Source organism: Hippichthys cyanospilos, chromosome 5 (genome assembly GCF_059441005.1).
Source record: "Hippichthys cyanospilos isolate Australia breed blue-spotted pipefish chromosome 5, RoL_Hcya_1.0, whole genome shotgun sequence".
Lineage (NCBI taxonomy): Eukaryota > Metazoa > Chordata > Actinopteri > Syngnathiformes > Syngnathidae > Hippichthys > Hippichthys cyanospilos.
Genome location: NC_142373.1, coordinates 15768643 through 15796300, shown reverse-complemented (window position 1 = coordinate 15796300; position 27658 = coordinate 15768643). Strand labels below are relative to the sequence as shown.

Here is a 27658-nt window from a genome sequence, read left to right as displayed (position 1 = left end):
GTGACGGCTTTATATTTAAAAGTGAACATTTCTCCCCCTTTTTCTTTTCAATCGAGCGTCAAAGGAGGGAGCGAAGCCGCCTCATTTGCGGCGAGCAGGCGCTCAGGTCCAAAGGCGCGATGATGTCAGCAGCTTGCGTCAAAGTCTCAGGGGCACGATTTTACAATCCCCGGCGTCAGACTGAGCTTTCCATTCAGATCTCAATCGGCGCTAATCAAATATGCGCCGCCAGCCCTCGGGGTGCGTCTTCAGCGTGAACCTCAGAATCACCCACTGATTGTTTGGAATCTTTTCAATGCACAGGAGGGAAATCGCTATGCATTCTGTAGAACGTGCGCTCCTCATAAGGCTGTCAAATTCTATTTTTAGCGTGGGCCACTGTAGATATGCTTTCAGTTAGAGGAACACTACGACTGTGAAGTCAAATACATTTGAAAAGTCAAATAGTTTTGAAATCAGAGGCCGGGAAAAACTGTTCAATTGGGAATGGAAATTAAAAAAAATAAAAAGAATTGTTTTTTTTTTTTCTCCCAAGAAAACTTCCAAGTTTTGTATTTTAGCCAAAAACTTGAAGTCAGATTATGCATTTCACAGGCGACATAAAATGATGTGAGGGGCCAGGTCTGGCCCCTGGCCTTGATTTAGTAGTCTTGGGACCATATCACCTTGAGCAAAAATATCACGGTATTGAAAATACATGTCATTTTAAAATCTTTTTTCTAGATCATATAAACAGTTTCATTTTTAAACAAAATACCGTAATTGCCCAACTATAGGACGTGTCTGTGTATTGGTTTTGTGGTCAAATTCAGTTTTTTTTTTTTTTTTGTTAGCACGTATAAGACGCACCAACACTTGGGCAACAATGTCAAAACTATAGCAGAACAGAATCAATCATTTTTGGAAATGCTTAATATTTTTTCAGGATCCTTTCCGTGCGCTCTTAATTGCATAACTATCATACTATATTATATCATTTCATATCCAAACAGTGATCATACCCGCTTTAGGCTTATTGCAAAGGCTCCTTAGAAAAGGATGCATTATTTACTGACAATCGCATGCGCGCGCGTACATGCGCACACACACAAGCATGAAATGAGTAGGCTGGCTTGTGTTTCACCTTTGTGCGTGATTGCATCACAGAACACGCACACAATGTAACTGTGCCTTGGCTTTCACAATGGAGGGAACATTCACCACTGAAATCAGATATCATCTATTCAGCAAATAAAATGCCATTTCCAGGAAAATGCCTATATTATGGTTGCACAGGGAAATAAGTCCATAACAATATGTCAAGCAGCATTTAGCAGCAGCCCATGATAAAATATGACAGCAATTGAAAAATATTACAGCATTTTGAAATGGGTTTATATGATTCTGAAGTACTCAAGTTAAAAATACCTCATCAAATAACTAGGCTTCCGCCCCCCATTCTGGTGCTAGATCTATTTGTGAAAAAAGAAACTTTCTTTAGTCCTTAAAATTCAAAACTTTTTTTAAATTCTAAAATGAATCGAAACATAGATAGATAGATAGATAGATAGATAGATAGATAGATAGATAGATAGATAGATAGATAGATAGATAGATAGATAGATAGATAGATAGATAGATAGATAGATAGATAGATAGATAGATAGATAGATAGATAGATAGATAGATAGATAGATATGAATACAATTTAAAATAATCTTGGGAAACGCTTGGAAAAAATGTCATGTCAAATTGGGTGCCCAACCTCAAAAGATAGGCAAACCCTTAATTTGAAAGATGTCCATATGATATATTTACTGGGATAGGATCATTCCTTTATTCAAAACAGTATTGAGTTGCAATAAGAAGATGCATGAGCGCCTATGCTGAGGTCACCGTGTCTTCCCTGGGCAGCAAACAACTTGAGACTGATTCAACAGCTCCTCTGTTTGTATTAATGCACTCAGTCAACCAATCAATAAATGTCATTCCAGGAAGTAACAAAATCTTCCAGACTGTGTACGAAGGCCTGACTTGTTTCACATGGTACAGCGTGCCGTTGTTTACGACCGGTTCGCGTCAGGCCGATCCCCACACAGTAGTTGACGGGGGGCGCCCTGTGACCCACGAAGCGTTTGGAGACGCCGACGTACGAACAGCGCGTTTGCGCGCTATCTACGCCAGGCGGCAGCCGCGGTAGGACGAGGTCGGCCAGACGGGACTCAAGAAAAACACATCGCAGACGTAGTAGGATGCACATGCGAAGAAGACGCGCAAATGAGATTAAAGCGGTGACATTTCCACTCAGGTGACAGGACTGAGATTCATACGAAGCTGCCACAAGCCACCCAACACGACATCTGCCCTAATCCTCCTTGGCATTGAGTATGCGAGCGCAGCTGAGGGATGATAACAGGTGTCACGTCATGTTTAAGTCCGGATTACCCTGCATGCGTCTGGCCAACATGTGCGAGAGGGTGTGAAATGTCCATCCATGATATTGCTTTCATTTAGGAATGCGAGTATCCACGTCTACCGTTTGGACGTTCGGCCTACTGCTGCTGGAAAACGAAAGCCTTCACCTTCATTTCTACCAACGCTCGAAGTTAAACGGGCCGTAACGTGAAAAGTCAACTTTTTGGAGCTGTTCCAACGTTGATTTCTCACTCCAAGCCGTCGGTCTCAAACTTCAGTCCTCTGAGGCAGCATTCCCGCATGTTTTTCATTCTTCTTTCTCAAGCACACCTGATTCAAACGATGACCTCATCAGCAAGCTCTTCAGGAGCTTGTTTAAATCAGGTGTGTTTGAGGCGGAAGAACTGCAAGAACTGGAGTTCGACACCTATGCCCTAGTATTATTTCGCTTCAAGATGATGCATTTCTAAGCATAACTTGCTTATTCTGCCCTTTCGCACTGGCCCCACGCCCGTGCAGGTGAAAAAGGCTTCAAGTGCCCTCATGACGATAGGAGCAGTTGGCAATCCCCTACACCTCCCTCCACCGCCTGTGCAAGGGTAAATACACACCAACCTTATCCATGTCTTTTAATTTGGTTTTGGTTTGCCTCGCATTCTTGTTTCGTTTGCGTCGCAATGTTACTCAATGTACCGTGTGGGAATGCCTCTAAAAGTAGTCATTTTTTCATTTTAATTACACACACCAAGTCTTTTAATTGCATAGTAAAAATGTAAAAAGGCCTGAGCATTACTGATGAGTTATTTGGCCAACGACCTTGCTTTCAGGACATGGGTGATTTTTGCAATGGGTGTTTGCGCAAAAGAGAATCTGTTTACCGACTTGATCAAAGTCTGAAAGTAGAGCGACTTAAGGCTTTGACAGAATAAACACCGAGTTACAATCGGCGCTCTGTATCGGTGGAGTGGCCTTTGCCATTTCCTGAGGTTGATCGGAGATGGATTAGTATCGCAAGCATCTTATCCGCAAAAACATGCAGAGCTATTTAACGAGGCTTGCTCTCCCAATCGCGATTGCTTCAGAAGTTTTAGTGCGTTAACCGAGATTCCACAGTTCTTTGATCTGGAAATCAGTGGTTTTCAAACTGGTGTTTGAGTACCCCTGGGCCTATGTTAAGGCACTACAGTGGGTGTGTGGTATTTTTTTTTAACAAGTTTTCTGTAGGTAACAGCTAATCTAACAGACAACCAACAAGAAGCAAGATGGAAAATGAGTTTTCAATTTGAAGACATTGCATTAGAGATACCAAAATACTACAGTGGAATTTGCTTAATTTATGACTACTTTGAACCAGAGGATCAGGAACTGTGCATACCTTTGATTATTGACCTAATCGAGACATTCTGGAAAACTGTTTTGTAAAAGTGAATGTCCTTTTTCTGTCCCAGTTAACAAAGCGAGGTCAGATTTTTTTTTTTTCCGATGAGAAAACCGTGCCCCTCCTCAGTCATCTACATGTTGTGTGAGATTTGTTGTAGTGTCTATTTGTTGATGTGTGTGCAAGGATTTTTTTTTTCCAGACTTGAGCCATGTCCTCTGTTTGGGGGCGTGTCCTAAAAGTTTTTTTTTCAGTCAATTGTATTGTATGTTTCTATGTTTTTTGGATATATATACACATACAGTAAGTGCAACAGCATGGACATCTCCATATCTGCGTCAATGGAATTTTGCCCAGTTCGACCCAGGCTCAGAGACTAAGCATAGCTAAAAGTATATTCATGGGAATAGGTTACATCACACCGTGGCAACAAAGGCCAGACTTGTTAACTATCTGCCATCATGAAGACTGTTGACACACGGGATGATCATTTCCATGTTTCTTACAAAGCCCCCTTTGTGTGCTGTATGTTCTACAAAGTTATGTAGGGTTAAATGACGTAAGCATGCAATAGTGTAAATAAAGATGTGCGGCGAGCTTCCTTGAGAGAAAATTGAGCAACCAGCGTGTAGCAAACAACTTGACATTCATCGAAATATAGACAACCTGAAAAAGTCTAACTGATCACTTCTTGTAGATAGAAATAGATCAATAAGACGTCGCACGACAAGGCACACTGGATTATGAGGTGCATAGAATAGAAGCTAGTAGTGGCTGGGCTTGCGTTATACATCCACGAGAAAAGGGAATGACAACCAAATGATCAGATAAGTCAGTCAAACTCAATTTATAGACAATCAGAAATTAAGAGTGTCACCCCTGGCTCCACCACCACCAACACCACCACTCCAAAGACAAAGAACATAGTGTAACGCACACGTGTAAAAGTCATTAAAAAGAACAACATCATGCATACAAGCTCTAAGGAGGGGAGGGGGGGGGCTGTTAATCATAATCTCTTGGCGTTAGCATTAGCGTTGTGCTGGCGTCAGAGGCAATTGATGTCAGCCCCCCCCTCCCCAAAAAAAAAAAAAGCTGCAGCCCCTCCTCCAAACGCTCCCAGGAGGAGTGCAGACCGAAGGGCACCCTGCTGATTGCACCGTACTGTATATCCGTGACCTTGGCTTCCGCGCATACCCTCGAAGCGTTTGGCACGGTCACGTTTGATATGAGCTCATTTGATGACGGCAGCACGAGGTGGAAAAAGGAAAAGCAAGGCGGCCAAACACAGGACGCGCTGATGCGACCAGTGCAAGAGCAGATGGCAGGACAATGCGCTTGTGTGCGCATGTGGCAGCGGAGCGCGCTTCCTGCCTGCAGCCGAGCGCGGTCGGACAATGGCACACGCGAGTACAAATGGAACGGCACATGTTTCTTCCAGCTGCATCATCAAAAACATGGCTGTCAGGTGTCGAAGGGGAGGTGAATCCCTCATATATTTTTTATCATATTTTCAACAACCTCGAAGGCATGGGTGTCAAAAATAGGGCCGGCGGGCCGGTTATGGCCCCCGGATGGGTTTTATCTGGCCCACAAAATGATGTCGTAAAGTATAAAAATTAGCTGATTTTTTTTTTTTCATAAAATGAAAAATTAGAAATGTTTTATGATGAATAGTAATGTTAATGTTTTGTGATTAATAGTGATTATCTGCTTGTACTGTTTTGGACAGTATAGAAAATAATAATAAAACTGAAGTTGCTGTTTTAACGTTATTTAAATATACATATACAGTACTATGGTTTTTTGGTCTGGCCCACTTGGGAATAGATTTTCCTCGGTGCGGCCCGCAATCTAAAACGAGGTTGACACTCCCATGTTATGATTTTTTTTATATATATTTTTTATGTAAAATATTTAATATTTGGCCCAAATGTAATCATTTAAAATCATTTTTGGGTAGTCCTCCTCACAGCCTCTGAGGCATTAGTGTAACCCTAACCCGCAAACGGTTTTGATCCGGCCATTGTAATGTAAAGTATAAAAATGACCAATTTTTATTTATTTTTTGATCAATAAATGAAAATCTTTTTCCGATTAATGGTAATGTTAATGATTAATGGTGATGTTGCCTCTGTGTCCCAGCGCAAAATACCATGGCCAAAAAGCTCACTCCTCTTCAATTCCTTCCCTAACATGATAGTTCGATTCTTTCTATACATGCCCTGAAATCCAGTGGAAACAGACTATTTACAATACTTCCCTTTTAAGTTTATAGACCAAGACAAGCGATTGTCTTTGTGTCTATCCCTTTAGACATGCTGTGATTGTTTACGCATTTGCAACTTAACTGCAGGAGAAACAATAGTCACACTCCGGAACCACTTTTTTGTTTCCATTTAGATCCGTTTGTTCCACCACATTAAAGGAACAAAAATAGAGTCAAAACACTGCGATCGTAAAACCTTGAACAACACATGACCATGTGTAATATTTCAACTGTAATACAAGTTTGACCTTTGTGCAATATTTGGATCATTTTTGGGCCATTTTTGTCCTCATTAATTTCGCTGTATTTTAGCTAATGGATGCCGCACCACTCCTAGTGTCATAACTCAATGGTTGTGCCATTTTGAACGTTGACATGTTGTCACCATCTGGGTGAAATTTCAGCTCCTCAGTGCGTCTTTTCCTTTGGTATGAAATGCCTTTGATGTAATGATCAAAGGATTGGACAAAATACAACACAAGGGTTACCATATTTGGCGCACTGTAAAGTGCACCCGATTATAAGGTGCACCTTCAATGAACGCCCTATTTTAAAACGGTCAGAAATTTTTCACAGCATGGGACTTTTCACAATAGCAAATCTATGTCCAAGCTGAATTTTTCATAACAAGAGGAGTTTGTGAGTAGAGGTACCACTGTGTATGAACATTTTTAAAATAGGCCTTTCATTGAATGTGCGTCCTATAATCCGGTGCGCCTCAGTGCACAAAATAAGGCGTCTTAGCTTCGTGGAATTCTGTATTTTTCCACTAGCCTTGCTCCTTTGAAATTTCATGCAATGCTGCAGTTTAAATTTCAATTTTGCTGCAAGATTTGTAGCCTGCCGACATACCGCTTCCCTGTCTCCTGTGCAGACTAAAGAAGAGTACAAACACATACTTGTCCTCATTACGTGTGGAATGTGCATATCGACACGCCGAGATTCAAATTTGGATAGATTTACGTAAGCGGCGCATTTGTGACTGAGCGGGACGAGCTCAGAGGGCCGATCTGTCTGCGAGTCACGTCCCACTCGCCACACGAGGTCAAGCCATCATTCGGATGACATCATCGACTTACATCTGTGGCGGCTGCCATGCATGTCGCAGCCCGACTCCGCCTCAGCAGCGTTCGCTCATTTCAAATACAAAATGGTGTATATGTTATCTGCGATGGTGTATATTTCAAGAGCGCAATGCGCACGGTTGCATGCCTATCGGATTACTCGTTCAAACATGGCGGTCCACATGGCTGACATCATCACGGACATGGTCACTCAACATAGTCTGGCAGGGGGCTAAAGAGGCTCTTTTATTCATATATCCTGCCTCATTCGTCACATGATGTTTTGCTCAGTCAGGAGGGGAAATATTTTACAAAGCAAATAACAATGTTGCCTGTTCTGCGAAGAGATTTATGAGAGGAGGAAGAAGCCAAGTTTACCTTTGGCCTAGATAAAACAAAGCAAAAGGTATTATACAGTTAATTCCCGAGTTTGTTTGTCAGTAGGATTGCCCAAAGATGATTTGAATGATTTTGAATGACCAAAAATTACCTCGGACATTTATGTCATTTTATATCAAATTTCAAATATCTATTTGTTTCTAACATGGAATGCTTATATCAGGGGTGTCAACAAGGTGCATATTAATTAATACAAAGAGAGAGAGAGAGAGAGAGAGATGTTTTTTTTTTTTTTTAATCTAAATAAGATTTTTCTTTACGAAAACATTGTTGGGACAATGTGGAGCCATTTGCACGGCATTAAAGAGGCCCCCCTCACTGTCTCTTACGCACTAACATGCCTGATATTTACCAAACACCTGTGCGTCACTTGGATTTTGCCTACGTGGAGTTGACTCAGCCATGTGTTATCAGAACTAAGCAAATAATCTTCTGTACGCCTTCATCCTACAGCTGAGCGAAGACGGGGGGGGGGGCTTTTAATAATAAGTTATGGTGCACTGAGGGGTGCACAGAGATCCAAACTGTAGTTCAGCTTTGAGCAAATATGCTTATGGATGCAGGTTGATAAGATAGTGGATTACATTTGTGAGGACAAATGCCCAAGGTCAGCAAATGGCTTTAAGAAGGTCATTTCAGATTGTACATAGTGCAAAAGTTTGCATTTTTGTCTGAACAGGAAATAGTAATAGTTTTATGCCATTCGTTCTTCGTCATCTTGTCGTAGTTTCCACGTTTCGTCTGGTAGCAGGAATGTAACGATGATGACGTATTCACACAGTATCACCGTATTTTCCATACTATAAGATGTGCCGGATTGTAAGGCGCACCCTCAATGAATGGCTAATTAAAAAAAAAAATCAAATCAAGTTTATTCGTATAGCCCTGGATCCCCGAGTCTCAAAGGTGAGTTCATTTCACAGGTGAAATGAAGTCATAATAGTGCGCACTGCATTATAAGGTGCATAGAATAGAAGCTACGGTAGTGGCTTGGGTTGCGTTTTGTAGCCACTAGATGGAACTGAAGATTTTACATGGCGATCAACTTTTTATTTTTTCCATTGCCCCAAAATGAAAACTGGCGGTTTATGCGCAGTAAAAGGCGTAGCGGATTATAAGGCACACCGTCAGCTTTAGAGAAAATTGAAGGCGCTTAGCTTTTCAGTTTCTGGATTTACTTTATAAAATTGTCAGGATTTTTTTGCGCCTTGTCCCTATACAAATTGCTTCAAAATTGGAGCATGTATAGCATATCAAAATTTCAAACAGGGCGTAATAAAAATTGTAATGATAACAAAATGCATTTACTGTATGACTAAATGCAGAGGGAAAAATCAAAGTTTTTACTTGGTGATTAAGTTATTTTATTTTTTTCGTCCCCCAAAAGTGGAAACTCTCAGTTCATTCACTGCATAAGGTGCATCAGATTTTAGGGCTTTTAGGTGCACCTTTTGAGTGGGGAAAATACAGTAATTGCGAAACCGCCCGAGAGAGCCGCCACAGGACTGCTGTCATCTTCTGGTCAAATATTATATAGCTACGTGTGTATTTTATGAACGAAACCACGAAATCCTGTGATATTTGCTGACTCCTCTCGATGGCACTCTTGATTTAAAGATGCCCCCATCTGCAGAGTTCAGAATGGATATAGTGTGGCCTTCCTATTATTTGGCCTTCCTTTTGAACAATGTATCTAAATTCAACTCTGCTCTTTCAGAGTGGCAGAACTTTTATAGTATAACTTCTGCAAATACTGCATATGGAGGTCAGCGCATGGAGTATGCTCCAGGTTTCTTGTGCTTTCGTGCTTCCTTCCACACTATTGCACAAACAGAAAAGGCGGAAAATTCAGTGGTGGGCGGATGAAGCCCGTGTTATTCGGTGTGTGCTGCTATCGTGTGGTCATAAACGAAAACTGCAACGCTGTCATGACGTGGTGAACTTTTGTGAACCCCAAAAAGCCATCAATTTATTTGCTGTTTAGCCTTTTTAGCCATAAGCATGTTTAGTCTCATTCCAAACTAATGTGTTCCATTATAATATTACTGTACAGTATTTGAAATATTGCTCTGGCCAACAAACCTGCAAATTTGAATTGCCATTGTATATGTAGCTTGTTACGTTCATGACACATCCAGTGGAATGACCTTAAACTAAACTCAAAAAGACACTGTATAAGATTTAGAGCGTTATTCATCAAAAAATGAATACATTCAGCACCTCCTGTCGCCTGTAATGAAGAACTATCAAATCTCATACATTGTCCCTTTAAGTAAACTTAAATGCTCAGATTAAATACTTCCTCAGAAGGCTGGCGTCCTTCAACATCTGCAAAAAGCTCCTGCAGATGTTCTACCAGACTGTTGTGGCGAGCGCCCTCCTCTACGCAGTAGTGTGCTGGGGAGGCAGCACCAAGAAGAAGGACGCCTCGCGTCTGGATAAACTGGTGAGGAAGGCGGGCTCGGTTGTGGGCACAGAGCTGGACAGTCTGACAACTGTGGCTGAGCGACGAGCGCTAAACAAGCTGCTATCAATCATGGACAATCCAACACATCCACTACACAGCATCATCCACAGACAGAGGAGCTGCTTCAGTGACAGATTGCTGTCACTGTCCTGCTCCACGGACAGGCTGAGGAGATCATTCCTCCCCCATGCCATGAGGCTCTTCAACTCCACCCGGGGCAGTAAAAGCTCACATTAAACTCTAAACCTCATACTCTGCACTGCACTATTCACTTTATACAAGCACCTTAATTATACTTGCACTAGACTCCAACGATTCACACTATTCTGTTTACACTGTTAACAAGCACCTTAGGTATACTTCTGTACTGGACTTATGTGTATCTTTGTGTATTTTATTTCTCATATTTTATATCTCGACTTGAGGATACTGCTGGAAATGTGAATTTCCCTACGGGGATGAATAAAGTATCTATCTATCTATCTATCTATCTATCTATCTATCTATCTATCTATCTATCTATCTATCTATCTATCTATCTATCTATCTATCTATCTATCTATCTATCTATCTCTATCTATCTATCTATCTATCTATCTATCTATCTATCTATCTATCTATCTATCTATCTATCTATCTATCTATCTATCTATCTATCTATCTAAATAATATTGCTCCCTTGGACTTGTAAATGATGCCTGGATCGCAGGAAATGTAAAATAAAAACATGCAAATAAAATGGCCCGAACAAAGTTTTCTGCATAGCAACAATACACCAGCGCCATCTCAAGGTGACCAAATCAACTGCATCATTGTGTTCTTGTTCTGTTTCCCTTGTTAAATCCGGTAGATGACAGCAAAGCATCGTGAAGCCGGTTTTGCTAACCATCCAAAAAACGCTAGAAGAAGAAAGGTTCGGGAAGTTCAATCCGTTCATTTGTACTCCAGTCCGTCTTTTTCTAGAGTTGGTCGGTGCGATTCCGCTTGGTTTGGCGAATCCTTGTCAGATTTCACATCTCGCTCAGCGTCTCTCAAGTTTCACTCCGGCGGCGTGCAGAGTGCGCATTGTGTTGTCAGGCAGAAAGACTCACACGCGGCACGGGTCTTTTCTCACACCCATCGTTTAGGCGTTAGCGCTTTGGTCTGTTCTAACAATGTCGATGGGCTGCGAGTCCGGTTTCTCGAGCGAGGAGGTGTTAAACAGCCGCTTCCCTCTCCACCGGGCGTGCAGAGATGGAGACGTCGGCGCCTTGTGCTCCTTCCTCCAGACAACCGCGAACCCGGCTGACCTCACGGTGGAGGACACATTCTACGGTTGGACGCCCATACACTGGGCAGCTCATTTCGGAAAGGTAACTTTATTTACATTTCCCTGATTTTTTGTATTCTTTGAGCGAGCGCGACATTTTTACGAGGCCCGGGGCCATTTCATGACGTTAGCCTCCCAGCTACTTTGCTAGCTCACGAAGAATGAACCTAAGCCGCCATAGTTGACTGGAAGCAGACAATGGCGCGAATAGAGCTTGCAATACCGCACGTACACTTTGCTGTGTCGAGGCGTATGCGTTGTTCCTCCACTTTATTACTTTTTATTCCGCCCGTGTTTTGGCGGCTGTCAAATAAATTCCAATTCATCCAATTCACGCAACGCATAACGTTATGCAGTATCTGCACATATCCGTCTCTGAAATCTGCTGTCAACGTTTTTGTTCTCACAAAATGAAAAGTCTTTGAAACATAACAGCTTTGTTATGAATGAATGAATACACACACACATATATATACACAGACACACACACACACACACACACACATACACACACGCAAGCACGCTGTTTATATATTCAATTCTAATTAAAGACAGGTCAGTGAAAAAAATCCACGGACAAATGTAAGAAAATGTAAATTCCCATCTGAGAAATTTGTCTAAAGTGTAATGTGAGGGTTTTTAAATGTATATTTAATAATTACAGCTAAGTAAGAATTTCACTGTACATAGAAACTTTTCTACACTGTGCACATGACAATAAACACTTTGAATCTCGAATCAAAAACACTGATCTGGTGAATAACGATTTGGTTTTTAGAAGCAAAACAAACAATTGTACGCAATTGTTTTAAAAATGGTCAACTGAGCTATTTCCTCTTGTTCTGCTTTTGATGAGATGGGGGTGAGGTTGCTGTTCAGTTCAGGGGTGGATTTAGCCCAAAAATTGCTAAATTGCCTGCCTCATCACTTTCAACAGAAAGCTGCTCTGTAACCGTTCATTAAATAAACTTGAAAACATGAACAATATGTAACCGCTTCCTTGACTGATTACACCATATTTAATAAATATTTAATAATATTTTGCATTATATGACATGTAGTACCATCGTCCTCATATCTATATAGTGTCTTCCACTCCATTTACTCCATAATATGTCCAAATTGTGAGTCTATTCTTTTATCACTGTCATTATTCCCTTGTAGTCCTGTTTTTTTTTGCCGACTTTAATATTGTGTGGAAAGTAAGTCTACTTGGGGAAGTGAATAGAGTAAAAATTTCATTGTGTTCTCTTACTATGCGTATGATAATAAAACTCTTGAATGAATTAGTTTAATAATTTTTAAGTGCCCTTTGCACCCTTCCTCTTTTCTTTGTGCGGCCCTCAAACTCATAAGTTTGGACACCCCTGCCCTGACTTAAATGATACATGAATACATGGTTCCACTGCAGCACTCAGACTGATTTATCTAGCCTGTGTGTATGGAATGATGAAATGTCTACTAGGATAACCAGAACAGTGCATTTGCTACCTTTTCAATGCCCTTCCTGCAAAGACCTGTTAATCATTCTCTAAAAGGAATTTGAAGACATGCCAAAAGTAGACGGAGCCTAGCATGCAAATTAACTACAGCTAGTGTCCCAACCAGCTTTTTAAATCACCCAACGGTGCCATTGAGGAAATTTTGCATTATGCCAATAAACTGTTTGTGTCTTTCCAGCTGGAATGCGTGATGCGTCTGGTACAAGTGGGCTGCGGCGTCAACATTGTGACCTCCAAGTTTGCCCAGACACCAACTCACATTTCAGCATTTGGAGGCCATCCCCAGTGCTTGTTATGGCTCCTTCAAGCCGGTGCAGACATTAATAGACAGGTGCGAGATCAGATGAGTATGCACGCGAGACACTGGAGAGATAACAAAACATAAAAGTCACCCAACTTCATGAACATCCTTGCTGCTGTAAAGGAAGCCAACAGAGGGCACTGCTTTTGATTCTGCGCAAGCTAAACACGACAGTTACATGGATTTGTGTCGTAGGGTTCACCCCATCGAAACTGTTAACAAACTTGACCTCTATTTCGCTACTGCGTGTGTGCTGTGCTTCAGAAAAAGCTACGTCGTAAGTAATGTTTCAGTCACCTTTACAGAGTCGCCCTAAAATTAACGTAAGTGGTTTACGGAAGAAAATAGTCACTACATGACAATTTTACTGCTTATATTGTTGTAAATCATATATTTGAATTGAGCTCAGCATAGCTCAGCACTGAGTGAAATGAGCAGCGTTGCGACAGCTTGAGCTCAAGCTGATCCCATCAAGGAGGATCACATAATATGACGACGAGCCCTGCAGACCACGATTGCTTTGCCGCGGTCTCCTTTCTTTGTGGCAGGCCTGTCAGTCATTTTTAGCTCAGGGGCTGCATGGAGAAAATTCTGTCCTGAAGTGGGCCGGACAGGTAAAATCCTGCTTTATGTGTTCGAGCAGTTGGTGTTCATTATGGGTAGATGATGATTATGTGTGGCGGGGTTGTATAGTAGAGGTCAAGTCAATTTTATTTCTAAAGCACATTTAAAAAGACCGTAGTCAACCAAAGTGCTGTAAAGTAAAAATAAAAGTGCAAAATAGAAACCTGAAAAAAAACTGTAAAAATGTTGTTTAAAATGTGGTCTTTTCGCGATTGAATTTAGATGGCGGGATTATGTTTTATACTGCATACTGAGAGAAATGAGATTAGTAGGTCACAGTGACATAACGCACTGATGTCATCATGACATAGAGCATGCAGACCTTTTATTTCTAATAACTGGTGGTTTTCTTCTGTGGACTAACAAGCCATCTTAAAGTGGAAGATTTGTGTCATTTCCTGTCTGCTGTAGTTGCAGACTGCCAGCGGCTAGCGTCGACTGCTGTTTGATAATGACTCACTCGGGCGCGTTTGTGTTTCTCGTTTTCGCTCTCTCTCAACTGCATTCTTAATTTTAATTGACTACAGAAGGGCGGTGTTGAAGTCTGGGTGAAAAGTTCATGCACAGTACTTTAAAAAAAATGATACATTATAAGTTGTTGTTTTAAACTTATATAAATATGTACCATGATTTTACTTTTTTCCTCCATGTGACCCGCAAGCTTAATCGAGTTTGACACCTCTGGATAAAGTGGATAAGAGAGGATAATGAGAAGATAAACCCCGCTGTCAATCATCCACTGTAAATATCAAAACTTGCATTACACAAGGTTCTCCTTGCCGGTTTTGAAGACGCTTCCGCTACAGGTTGTAATACGTATTACATATTAAAAACATTGTATGTTTTCATTCGTAGTTGAACGAAACAAATGAGAAAATCACATGTCAAAAAGTCAAGCCAGACAAAAAGTTGACTACAGACTGGGAGGAAGATGCAGTATTTGGCATCTAAAAAGGAGAAATGTCGAGAGGCCCACACTCTATCTAGTCCAAACATGTGTTTCTATGTTTAACCGCGAGCTCGTCTGTTATCTGTCAGGACTATGTGGGCGAGACGCCCATCCACAAGGCTGCACGTGCCGGCAGTCTGGAGTGCATCAACGCTCTCCTGGTGCAGGGAGCAAAAGCTGAGTAAGTCCTGTCGTCAATGTTGTGAACTCATCTCTTAAAAAAAAATCCTCCCTCTCTCTTCTCCAACTTTGGACATAACGCCTATACAAGGGCTCACCACCAAAATCTAAATCAGAACAGTGAGAACGCTTACACGGTCATCTTTGTGTAGCATGCAAATGTTGAAAACAATCTTGTCTCAGGTTTTGAGGCGCCATATTACGTACAAAAGGAAGAAAACTAAAGCCAACACACGAACTGAATTACATAAGGAGTATACAGTCATATTCCAATTTAAAGGACTATGGAGAACAAATGTGAATGGGCTTGTCAGTCTTTCAACATTAAAATTATGTTTTCCATGTTTTTTTAATGTACAAAAATTGTAAAAATGCAATAATAGTAATATTGTATACAGTATTTATGAAATTGAGGGAGGAAGATTTTACGTCATATAAAGTTAAGAGTATTATGACTTGCATTATGGAAGGCGAGGCTAAGTCAATAATGTCACTGAAACGGCTTGCAAATGTCATAAGTTGGCCACTACCGCCACCCGGTGGTTTTGGGGTGTCAACACAAAAATTTATATTGCACGCCAATGTTTCCCATTTTTTATGGCAGTACAAGCATTTTATTTATGTATTATGCATTTTATTGGGGCCCAAGCAGCGATTGCTTTTATGTATTTTTTTTTCATTAAGTGAGTTGTAATATCAGCTCACAAAAACAAATATCTTTAATGATAGCTACATACACTTCAACTCTTGTTCAACCATAATCGATTGTTTTAAAACAAAACGCTTTTGGGAGCAGTATGCAGGGGGTTTCGATTATTCAATTCGTAATCAATTCTAGATAGAGTCGACGGTGATAGCCTTACTACTGTCATTCTCATGAAATGAGCTATGATGTTGAAATGTTCATTTTGGTGGTGTGCCCTTAAAGGTGCTTCATTTTATTGATTTTTAAAAATGTTGTTTTTCATTGTGACAATTCTCATCAAACTGCCCCTTGTGTGCCCACCAAGACTAAAGATGAACGCTTGTTTTTTGTTTGCACTCAATTTTCCCCATACGATCTGAGTTAGCTAGTTATAAAAGGATCATGAATTTACCCTCACGACTTTGAGCTCGTGCCAACTTTTTGGCTCATCGGGAACACAAGGACAGCTTGATGAAAATATAGATAAACTGTTGTTAACTTAGTAAGCCATATTGCATGATATTTGTTATATCTAGAGTGTGTTTTTATTTACTGTTTGTTTTGGTTCATGTCTTGCATACAGTTTTAACGATATGACCAAATGCACATTGCACTTCGCTATCAAAGTTCTTCACTATCATTGCTGCAATGCACTGTATGAAACTGCATAAATGCATTGTGTTAAAAAACGAGGTATCTGTTTAGGTAGCATTCGCATGAATAAAATTATTTCCCCACTGTTATTGCGAAAAAACACAGCAGCCACGTAACAAAATACAAATGATGTGGTAATAAATGTAAATTAAAACAACCAATAAAAATCGTGCACTCTTTTTGAATTGTGGTTCACCAGTATTATTTTTAATTGTAAAACACAGTAGAACAAATGATGGGACTCCTATCTTCATGTTTTGCGACACAATCTTTTGAGGCAGAGACCTCTGCCCCTCAGCAGAAATGTTGGCCCACTCTTCACGAACAAACTGCTCCAGTTGTCTCATGTTTGATGGGTGCGCTCTTCACGCGGACGCTTCAGCTCCATGGCTTTTTAAAAGGATTTAGATTAGGGCTCTTCGATGGTCACTTCAGAATAGTTCAGTGTTTTGCTCATAGCCAATTTCAGACGTTTTAGTTGAAAGACCCATGATCTGTGACTGAGATCGAGCTTTCTTATACTGGACAGCAAACCTCCTGAGAAAGGCTTCTTTTGGCCCATGTTTAGCGCAGTACAGTGATGTTTTACCCTTTCAATAGGCCGACACGACAGATTAGATTTGAAGACACTTCCTATGCTAATTAAGGGACACGGCTTGGTTGTCGGTTATATCGTATTCAATCTTTTTACAGGGTACAAAACCTTTCTGTTGAACCACAATTCAAAACAGACTAATTTTCATTTATTTCATTTTCATCATTTTCGTATGTATTATAACTTATTTCTATATCTTTGACTGCTTTTGTATTCAAGTGGTTTTCACAAGTAAATGGCATAGCCCAGCCATTTTACTCATTAATTTAAGAAGGTCCTAATCCAGTATAAAAATCACTTGTTGAGTTTTCTTGTCTTGCCTCTTAATATGCAAATAACGATGATTTTCTTATCATTGATAATACGATGTTTATTCATGGCTCAAAAATGATATAAAAGACACATGTAAAGGAATTATTAAAACATAGTCATAAGGAACTGGTGATTACAAACTACCTACAGATGAAATATGAACCAATAAATTGTTACAAATCACAGAATTATTACTTTAAAAAATTCCTCTTTTTGGCGTCCATGGAATGCTAGTTTTTCTGATTAAATCCAATGCCTGCAAAATCATGTTCAGTTGTTTGCTTGAAATATTCTTGTCATTTTTGACCTACTTTCAGTTTATTTCCCTCTTTAGCTTATATTTAACTTGCAGTTTCATACTTTGCATCAGGCTGTGTTTAATTGTTATGCCGTTTGACGTTGTTTTGAAATCCAGAGCTTCTAGGGAGCTTTCAGATGTGTAGATTTTTCAGATTATTTTATTTATTGATGAGAAACAAATCTATTTCTTTAAATTATGTCCGAGCAAAAAAATATTTTGAATCTTCTGTGTTGGAACTAACATGCCAACATTTCAGTTATTGCTCATTCGAAATCATTTCATAAAGAATTCGTAAGAAATATGAACATATTTGTTTCGATTGAGTGTATGCTATTTTATGTTAACTAAAATAAACAAAACGACTTGTCAAGTTTTAACTAAACATTTGACTCTACGTTGAAATTTTCAGGGCACGCGAAACCCCCGGTTGCTTTGGTTTTTCCAAAATGAATCAGTGCTCCCTTTCTTGTGATGTGCATTTGGTTATTACTTGAAGAGTAAATGTATAAGTGATAAATGTTTTTTCCCCCCTTTTAGATCACAGATTGTGTCTTTAGTCTCTACGATAAAGTTTGTTTTTTTAAGTAGTGGGAAAAAAATTGGGCGCATTTAAGAGGGAATCAAAGGCAAGCAAGTTAGGTGGGACTGAGGCTCATGACAAACCATTTAAAGTCTTAGATTCAAACTAAATACGATTGCATAAAATGCACCAATACACACTTGAGATCAAAGAACGGTCCTCCTTTTTGTAACTGCTAAGTTGCAGTTTGCAAGTAATGATCTTTATAGATAGCACTGTCCAGTCAAAAGATGTCAGTCAGCATGCGGTGATACGTAGAGCAGATCCAAGTAAAAATGAACATGCTTTTAAAGCACAATTTAAAGCATTTATTTACAGTTTCAAATTTCACTGTAAATGTCACCACCGATAGAATTACGCATCTGTTTTTTATTTATTCATTTTTTGAGAAGAACGCAAGTCCTAACCTACTCTAGTGTTGCTCTGGCAATCCATCCTCTGGAACTCATGGAAAGATGATGTAAAGAGGAAAAGCAGAATTTCTTAGTGACGATCACAGAAGAATATCCGCAGCTTCCTGAACGCATCCGAGCAGAAGAATAGGACTCCTCGTGGCCACAGCACCCCTTCGGTGGGAACTGAAAGTCTTCTCCTACATTTCCATCGACTTGGTTGGCCGTGCTTGCAACGGGCTTGACTCTCAGCCTGTCTTCTTCTACGTACTTCCGCTTGACGGCCCTGGGTGAGGACAGCAATGGTTTGACGGGCGGATCAATCATTTCCCGACCCTGTCAAAATGGATTTGAGTCCAGGATTACTTTCGGCTCTTTTTGTGCACACACCTAAAATAACAATTGATCTGCCAGTGTAGTTAAACTAACGAGAGGAGAACATTTATTTACTTAATACTATAAAAACAGCAATGGGACGGGGGGCACTTTGCCTTCCCGGGGATCAATAAGTATGCTTATGTCTAAACGTGTCTGTTTTTGCAGAATGATAGGCCGAATGTAAACTTTTAGTTTTTAATGTAACGTGCTGTAACCCGGCGACCGAGAAAACGGTCCAAACACTCAACGTGCATCACATTTCAAGTTTTTTGCTAACTTTATAACTTAGTAATAATACTGATCCCCCTCCCCGACCCTAGACTGTAGAAAGACTTCATGTTCACTCAATAACTTTGAGTTGGATTTGTCATGAGCCTCGGGGAAGTGGAAAAGAAGCTCGTGAGCCAGCAAGCAGGAGAGGCAGGACGCTGTGAGGGAAGAGCGCAGACAGCGAAATATGAACTCAGCTGAGCGATTAGGGCTTGTCAGCGTTGCTAAGCACCATGTACTCACCTATTAACTGCGCAACGGTAACAAATCATCCTGTGCAATGGTTATCTATTTATTCACTGTTATGTCACTGTGTCAAGTATTTTAACGTCATGCCAAGAAATGTCTTACTATTGTTGTCACACTATTAACCTGATACAATATCCTGTAATCCCTTTGTCACCTTTCCCTTGATGAAAGTGACAATAAGTGACAAGAAAAAGACAAAAGTTTGCTCACCTGCTAAAACAGAACCGTACGTCTTAATTGTTTTGCAGCCATTGAGTTGGAAATGACTTGGTTTTTTCAAGTAATCCTAGCAAGGGGGAGAATAGACACTGCTGAGTCTGCCCCGTTCCCTGGGATAGCCGCACTGTTGTGGCATTGAGTGTTCTCACTATCGCTTCCTATCTACACACTGGCAAACTGTTGAGGTATTTCTTGCGGTGATTGGTTTTAATGCTAGGTTTTCATGTCAATGAATCACAACTGAAAGTTTTAGACCTGCATGCTTTGCTTATTACCCATGATTGTTCTTATATCTAGCTTTTGCCTTTACTTTTAGAACATTTATTTTTATGCAATCTTGATTTTTGTCACCTAACCATTAGGATCTCTTTATATGGACAGGTTTAATCACGTGAGTCCCATTTCAAAGCACTTAGCATGACTATAGGCTGCCTCTGGGAGGTTAGATGATTAGTTAGCAAAGACATACGCTATGCACATAGGACTGAAAAGCAAAGCATACCAGGCATTTCAAAAGAATTAACGCTTCCTCTTCAAAACTCAGACCAAACGAACGGATCGCTGCACACTCACGATGTCGTGTCTCGCAAGGAATCCTTCTCCGTTGACTTTTTACCGAGGTTTGTCCTTTCAAGCTCCGAGAGCCCGTGCGGAGGTTTTGACTGCATGGAGATTTGAGTCGACATTCAAGTTTGATTCCGGTCACCCATTTAGGGTCGCGTTCTATTTCCCGCCTTCTAAAAAACATATGTAATGACGAACACCAGATAAACTCAGGATGTAGCTGCAGCTATCGAGAAAACTCTGCCAAGAAATCGCATGCCTGCTTGATGATCAATAAAATCATCAAAGTCCATACATAGCGTACTCACAATTGCTTGTGCCAGTCAATATTTTACCACTCCAATTTATGTATGCCTACTTGTGCGATTCGTAGTGGATCACTGATCAATTTGCCACAACTTGATCGCAGTCTCAGGTCAACTTCTGGCAAAATTGTATGTTTTCATATTTAATCTGGAACTATGAATCTGATTGATAAATCCACAGTCAGTTGTAGTCGGCGCAGCGTGTTTAAGGTCCAACGAGCTGACGTCACGACCGCTGCCCTTTCAACTTTTTTAAAGGGTAAAACAATGATTTAGTCGGGTGATTCTCCATAATGTAAATCAATACTTTAACTGAAAAACAAATGCACAAAACATTCATTAGATGCAAATGAGTACTTTTCAAAGGCAAATTCCTGGCACAAACTAAGATGCTATCAAGCGAAATATTTACAAGACAAGCGCTACATACCATGCTAAAGATGAGAAGTAACATTAGCTACAGTAGTAAATAATTTGGGGCATATTATTATCATATGTGAGAGACCGACGACAGCGACTGCTCTCAAGTGAAACCACGCTATGCTTCCTCGGCGTCAAAAAACAAAGACCGAGCCAAACAAAGCACAGATGAATGAACTGTTAAATGTTAAACTACTGAAAATCAGTTCCAGTTTATTTTGGGTGTGGCCCATGCGGCCCGGTACCAGTTGATCAAGATAGCCTGTGTATTAACACCCGTTTTATTTCTGGCTTGTTTGCCGAAAAATTGCATCGCTAATAACGATGTACCTCTGTATAAAACTTCAAGTAAAGGCATCCAACTTTTTCAAAAAGGATCACTTTTTTACCAATTTACCAGTTAATTTGCCCTTAGTTTGAAAATAAACATTAATTTTGAAAGAAATGTTTGAAAAGCATTGCATTCATTTTGATGATTCCTGCAAGAACCCTGCTAAAATCTCATCTAGTCACACAAATTGCCTTCTCTTACCCCCAGGGGCACTTGCGATTCCATTTGACAACCGCTGGCTTTGTCCATATTGGGGCTATCTGTCCCGTTATCACGCTATAGATGGTTTTATTTAAAAGAAAACAAATGTATTCCTTGGCGCGAGACATTTACATAACCTCAAAACTTCATACAAATGATTTGATTTGATCAACATTGGAAGCGTTAATTTGAATGGAAGGGTGGGGTGATGTGCAACAAGTTTAATTTGTTTTCACTGTGTTAATATTCTTAATGTGCACTATTTCCCAAAAGGTTTTTGTGACACAATGAGTTGATTGACATGGCCGGAAGTCTTTTTGTGGAAGTCGATGCCACCTGCTTACAGTAAAACGACATCGGCTAACACTTGGATTTCAAGCATACTTTAGCACCAGCAATATCAAAAGCCTTTTATATTTTCGTGGGATATTGTTATAATAGCAACATGAACATGGTGGCTCTCTGGTCAGCGCTGCATCCTGGCACTATTCCAGAAGCGCCATTTAGTTAACAAAGACCTTTGTGTTTGCGCCGAGAACACATTATGCCCTGATGGCATTCACAAAAACAAGCGCAGTATTGTGGAATGGAGAATTCCGTTCATTAACCTTGAAGAGATCCATCCCTCGGCTGTATTTGGGGGGGAGGACAAATCATCATCTGCCACAACTATTTTGAAGTGGATAATTTTGGAATAATGACGGATAATGGTTTTACTGTCAAGTGACATCGAATCCACAAACAATGACAATCCAGCCCTATCACCGTTTGTTCAATTTTTTTTCTCCTATTATGAAGGTCTGCTGCAAAGAGGCGTGATTAACACAAGGCCAACAGAGCGCGCGCACACGAGCGCGCATGCAAAATTCTTCCATTCCTCTGGCCACTCTTCAGACAAGACCAAGACATTTAACCTTGACGTCTAAATTTCCTTTTCGAAGATGCCATCGTTTCAACTGTTCCTTTCAACCGACTTACCTTGGAAGTGATGTCCTTTGGTCATTGCCTCACCCTCTGGATCTTGGACTTATCGTGGAGCGATCCTGAAATCCACCATGTTGGCTTTGGATACATTATAGTCATTTTTGGCAGTTGTCCTTGATAGAAGTCAAACGTAGCCTTTCGGCTTTACAGACTTAAAACTTCACCACAGTCTCTCCTCTGTCTCATTCCTTCCTTGAACCAATGACAATTAAAAAAAAAAATCAGTCAGCTTCAGTTTGGACTTAGAAGGTGATCTTGTCCTTTTCCATCTCAGCTTGTCTTGAAAGTTGGAAACTTTGGACACAGTCTTTTTCTGGATCATACGATGCTTAATCATCCACTCCCATGTCGGATCCTTTCAGGTACACAGGGAAAAAAAAACAAAACAAAAAAACGCATCGCTTTCATTGTTTTAATCCCGTCTCTTGGCCAGCAGACTTAATTTTCTTTTGAATATACGGAGCCATTTGATGCATTCAAAAGATGTTGCAAACGATCCAAAACGGATCCATCATCATCTGTCATGATGATGACCAACATGATTAATATCTTTGATGTACGCGTGTATGCGTTTGCTTGATACGTCTGTCATTTTGTTTGTATGTGTGTGTACGAGTGAGCGAGTGTGTGTCAAATTCTCTTTTTGTGTTGAAGAAAACACGCTTAAGTCCCACTGACACTCAGTTTCCCGTTGTGCAGTGTGAGGAATGCCAGTGGGCTGACCGCCGCCGACCTGGCCCACGCGCAGGGCTTCCGGGAGTGCGCCGAGCTTCTCGCCAATGCCCAGAACTTCCAACAAAACATGGCTCAGTTCCATAACGGGCCGTTTCTTAATGGCGGCAGCCAGAACGGAGGCCACACTCTCAAGGGCTGCAGCTTCTTCAAGGGTCCCAACAGAAAGAGGTCATTCGATGACCAGGAGAGCAACCCTCTAAAGAAGGCCAGGCCTAACGGTCAGTCGTTTTTCAGTGTTAACGCTTCACAAACTGTCCAGGCGCTATGAGGACGGTTCCTTTTCATGGTCACATCACCGTCCCCCCCACAAGCCATTTTCCTCTGCTCGGGTCGTGTTGAGAGCGCAGAATAAGCAAGGAATTCCTTGAAACGCACTTGAAACACTGGGGGTGTTTAGGGTGATAAATGAACACAGTAAAATTGTTGAAAGCTCCCCAAAAATTTCATTATAGGGGCCCTTGAAAAGAAGGAAATCAAGGCAAAATGCTCTGTTTGCTACTTTATAGCAGCCAGCAGAGGGTGCTATCGACTCGCCTTTTACAGATTAGCATAGAATTGTATTCTTATTTAAACCTTGTGCCATTCATAGATCCCAGAAATAGACAAGGTTGTCCGAATTGAATGAGATGCCCAACAAAACCAGAATCACAAATTGTATACTTTTAATTTTTATATAGCGTAACCCCTGAGGGAAGTTTTGACCCAGATGCTTTTTGATGTGTGTTATCTAAGGAAAAGCGTATAAAAAGATACTAGGAGGCTATAATATTGCATTGATTGTTAAAAGATGATGAATTCACTGGATTGACTAGCTACAACTGTGTGCATTTTTTTTTTTAAGGTCTGGGCATGCCATTTGAACTGCAGAACGGCAACGAGCCACCGGCTAGCGCTGAAGAGTCCCCAATGGAAAGCATGGAGTTGGCGTCGACCGTGACCTCAGGTGGGCCAGGACCCTTTGCTTTGGGGCTGAATGGGGTGGCGCCAGCCAACGGGCCGGGGCCCACGGATCAGTGGCAGGACCAGGGGAGACCGAGCGTTCCCAGCCCCGCGGCTAAAGAGGTCTTCAATGTGGCGTCCATGCAGACCCCTTGTCGCTGCACCAACTCCTACGCTTATTTGTAGAGAGGCTGCGAGCGCATGTGTGGTGGCGCACTCTTAATAGTCACATTTGTCTTGTAAATATTTTGCTATGGTTTGTGGTCATTGTTTGCGTCACACATGGATAAAGGCAAATGTTCGAAGGGTGTGTGGCAGTGTGCGTAAGATTTTCTACCCTATCGTGTCCCCGCTTCCAATCGGAATTCTATTTAAAGCAATTGGCCCAGTTGTACTGGACCATTTGAAGATGTTTATTGTCCAAAAAAAATATTTGGCACATTTTCATAGGACATTTACAGATGACAAATATTTGTACTGGTTGAAAAGCGCAAAGAGTTCCGTCCTTGGTCGCTAGTCTTAATTACAATTGAAATGACTTATTTTCCAACATAGTTAAATAGAAATTTTTCTGACGTTTGCGTTTGTTTGTTGCGGAAAAAGCTAAACATGTATACAGTAGTGTTAACTTGGAACTTTTAAGGGAAATGCGTTTTGTGATTATAGTCTTTTGACTCATTAATTTCTTCTAATTTCTTCTAAGGTTTCGTTTAGCATTGCCTCCCCGCTGCGTCCTTTCCTTTCTGGATCTGCTATAGAGCATTCCTTGTAGATTTGTCTTGATGTAAAATCCTGACTGGATTGATGTATTAACTGCCCTTAGTTGAGATCTCATTTAAAACTGCCTCTTGCCAAAGCAGATCCCCCACATGAATGTAGCTCATGGAGGTCGACTGTAAATCATTCACAGTGCAATTTTTCTACCGGCTTTTACAGTTTGTTGATGTAACGAAATCAGACTTTGTACCTCAAAGTTTGACTACTGTACAGTTTATCTGTGGCGTTGGCCCAATTTCCTTTCCGTGTTGCAATTGAGTATCTCAAATAATTTGTTCCAGAGTCCAAACTGTTGCCCTCTTAAAATCTTGATGAACTGTGTGCACTGTGTATAGTAAGATCATTGATTGACATCCAAGTTTAAAAGAAGCATCTCGTATATGGCAGCTAACAAGTTGGCGATTACAATGAGAAGCCAATTGAGCAGTCAACATCACTCGTTTCTCCTTTTTAAGCACATTAAAGACTGCCGTGACCTATCATCCAATTCAAAATCCATCGTTCACTACAGTGATCCCTCGCTAATTTGCGCCTCACCTATCGCACCTTATGTGCATCGCAGATTTTTTTTTTTTACATATTGCAGAGCGACGCACTGAGCGCATGCCAAACAGATGAGTTAACTGTAAATGCACATGCCATGGGCTCTCAGATGTCAAACTACTGCAGTACACGTACAGTATTTACTCAAATCTTAAATGATAAACATTATACACTAACTGTACTGTTTTCCCTTCCCATTTCCATCCCTTGGCTGTAGTCGGGATGCGTTTGTATCATTTACAGTAATAATATGCCGGCTTGCCCACAAATGAAACAAGTTTTTTAGCGTTGTTTACTGTGGTCTTCCACTTTTCATACTTGTTGGTGGGAAGTGTGAATGAAACAATTTACACTGTAGAACTATAAAGAGAAAACTGACATTAGCTATGATTAACATTGTACATGTTTGCGTTTCACATTAGCGTTGTTAGTGCTTCAGCAGTGACATCACACAGGAAGCACTTTGCATGACCCCAAACTAAACTTAAGGAAATTTATATGCTCAAAATAATCCCCCAAATAAATTTTATTGCTTATGTGGATTTGTCAAGGATTACTGGAAATGTCAAATAAAAACGTACAGATTAAACATCCTAAAAAGGTCACTCTCCTTTTACACACCAGTACCATCTAAAGGCAAACAAGTGAACTGCATTCATTTTATCAACTGCCACTATTAATATGAGTAAAGGGTTCAGGAGCGTTTTTATTTTTAATTTTACATTATATATTTTGATTATTATGCACTAATGTAATTCTAATATGTATTTGTTAACATTTTTGATGCATTTTTATAATATAATAATATTCAGTTGTAGATTTTTCGGCGGCTTGAAAAGGATTAGGCTATTTGAATGTAAAAACTGGCTCATGTGAAACATTCACGTAACAAAATTACATCCGGAACGAATTAATTTCGGAAGTAGAAGTACCACTGTATCACATTCTATGAAAATGTTCATTTAAAAAAAAAAAAGTTCTGAGGTAATTTTATAATCAGTTTGTTAGCTGCCCAGTAATGTTTGCATTGGTGTGTATAGTTTGCTAAACAAACAAACAAAAACATGCCTTATTACCTGAGCTGATAGTGGCGCAAATGTGCTTTGTTGTATTATTGCATTGAAGTATGGGATTTTGCGTGTGCGCGGATGTGTGTGTGTTAGTCTTTGAAAGATACAGGTGATCTGTAAGCGTGTGTCCGCGTTGAACAAGTGTAGCTTTGTAATGAATGATGTCAAATCATTAAACATTGACAATTTTATCAACTTTTTCTTTTCCTTATTTCACTACTTGTTAACGTCTCGTCCTGACTTGGAACACACCGGGAGAAGATTATATTTCAAAAATGTGAAGCTCTCGTCAAAGCGGCGCCTAGGAAGCTAGTTTAGCGTACGCAAACGAGGTCGCGACCTATTTTGGAAGCGGGTCCGGCCTTGCGTCGTTGGCAATTTATTGATGGGCCTGCCCGAAGGTTCATCAAAGTTTGCAGAGGACTTCACTCTCCGAGCTATTTTGGGCAGGTCACCTCCAGAACGGGGCCGTTAGTTTGCACGCGCTCTTGACTGTTTGTCTTCTCCCCCCCCCAGCGTCAGTGGGCATTTCCCCACTTGATCGGCGTCGGGCGCAGCTTCCCTCGGAGCGCGACGCGGCGGCCGCGGACAGGGGCTCGCCCCACATCAGCCAAGTGGAGCACCAGAAGTGCGTTAAAGCCGAGCAGTTGTATGACCACACCTTCTTCAGCACCATGCTCCTCTACCACGGAGCCTAAAGTGGCGTCCGCACCATTTGCCTTGAGAGCCGTTGAGTGGTGCCCCCAAACTTATTGGAATCCTTTCCCGTCTTGTTGTGTTGGGCAGGCCCCGTGTGGCTGTCTTTTTCTATTTTTGTGTATGTGACGCTCCAAGCGGTTCCGAGCTGTTCACGTGATTTGATTGTAATAATAATAAGTAAGCAATCTTTATTAAAGCACTGCCATTGTCCAAACGATTCAGTTTGTTTTGTGTTGAAAGTTTACTGAAAAGCAAAATAGTCATTTAACCCATTCAATGCCGTGGACATAATTTCGCGTTTTCCATACATTCAACCCTAGGTACTTAAGTATGGATTTCATACTTACAGTAAGTATAAAAAAAAGTCAAAATAAGTTCCTGGCATTGAATGCGTGAGCATTTCTATGGTAATTTCAAAATGCATGCATTTCTGATGACCAAACTCGGAAAACAAAGCGAGCAACTGTGATGTCATTTTCAGCCAGCGGTAAAATGGCTGCCCCTGATATGGCTGCCTAATTTAGATACAATGAATGCGATATTAAATCGGATTTCTGAGTTTAGATGAATGGGGGCACATACAATTTATTATGAATAAACTTTTAACTTTCCCTTTAAG

The 27658-nt window shown here is 40.7% G+C and overlaps 1 protein-coding gene across 2 annotated transcripts; it reads left to right on the top strand.

Moving 5' to 3' along the window:
* Positions 1-10993: 10993 nt before the first annotated feature.
* On the top strand, positions 10994-27256 carry ankrd10b (ankyrin repeat domain 10b). 2 transcript variants are annotated; one of them, XM_088415054.1, is made up of 6 exons: positions 10994-11323; positions 12961-13113; positions 14746-14837; positions 22976-23229; positions 23853-23989; positions 26898-27256. In XM_088415054.1, exons 1-6 carry the CDS (start codon positions 11126-11128, stop codon positions 27036-27038), a joined length of 975 nt encoding a protein of 324 aa, XP_088271180.1. In that variant the 5' UTR covers positions 10994-11125; the 3' UTR covers positions 27039-27256. The 2 variants fall into 2 exon arrangements, with proteins under 2 accessions (XP_088271180.1, XP_088271179.1); XM_088415053.1 differs by having other exon boundaries at positions 10995-11323; positions 23853-23954; positions 26857-27256.
* The last annotated feature ends 402 nt before the right edge of the window (positions 27257-27658 follow it).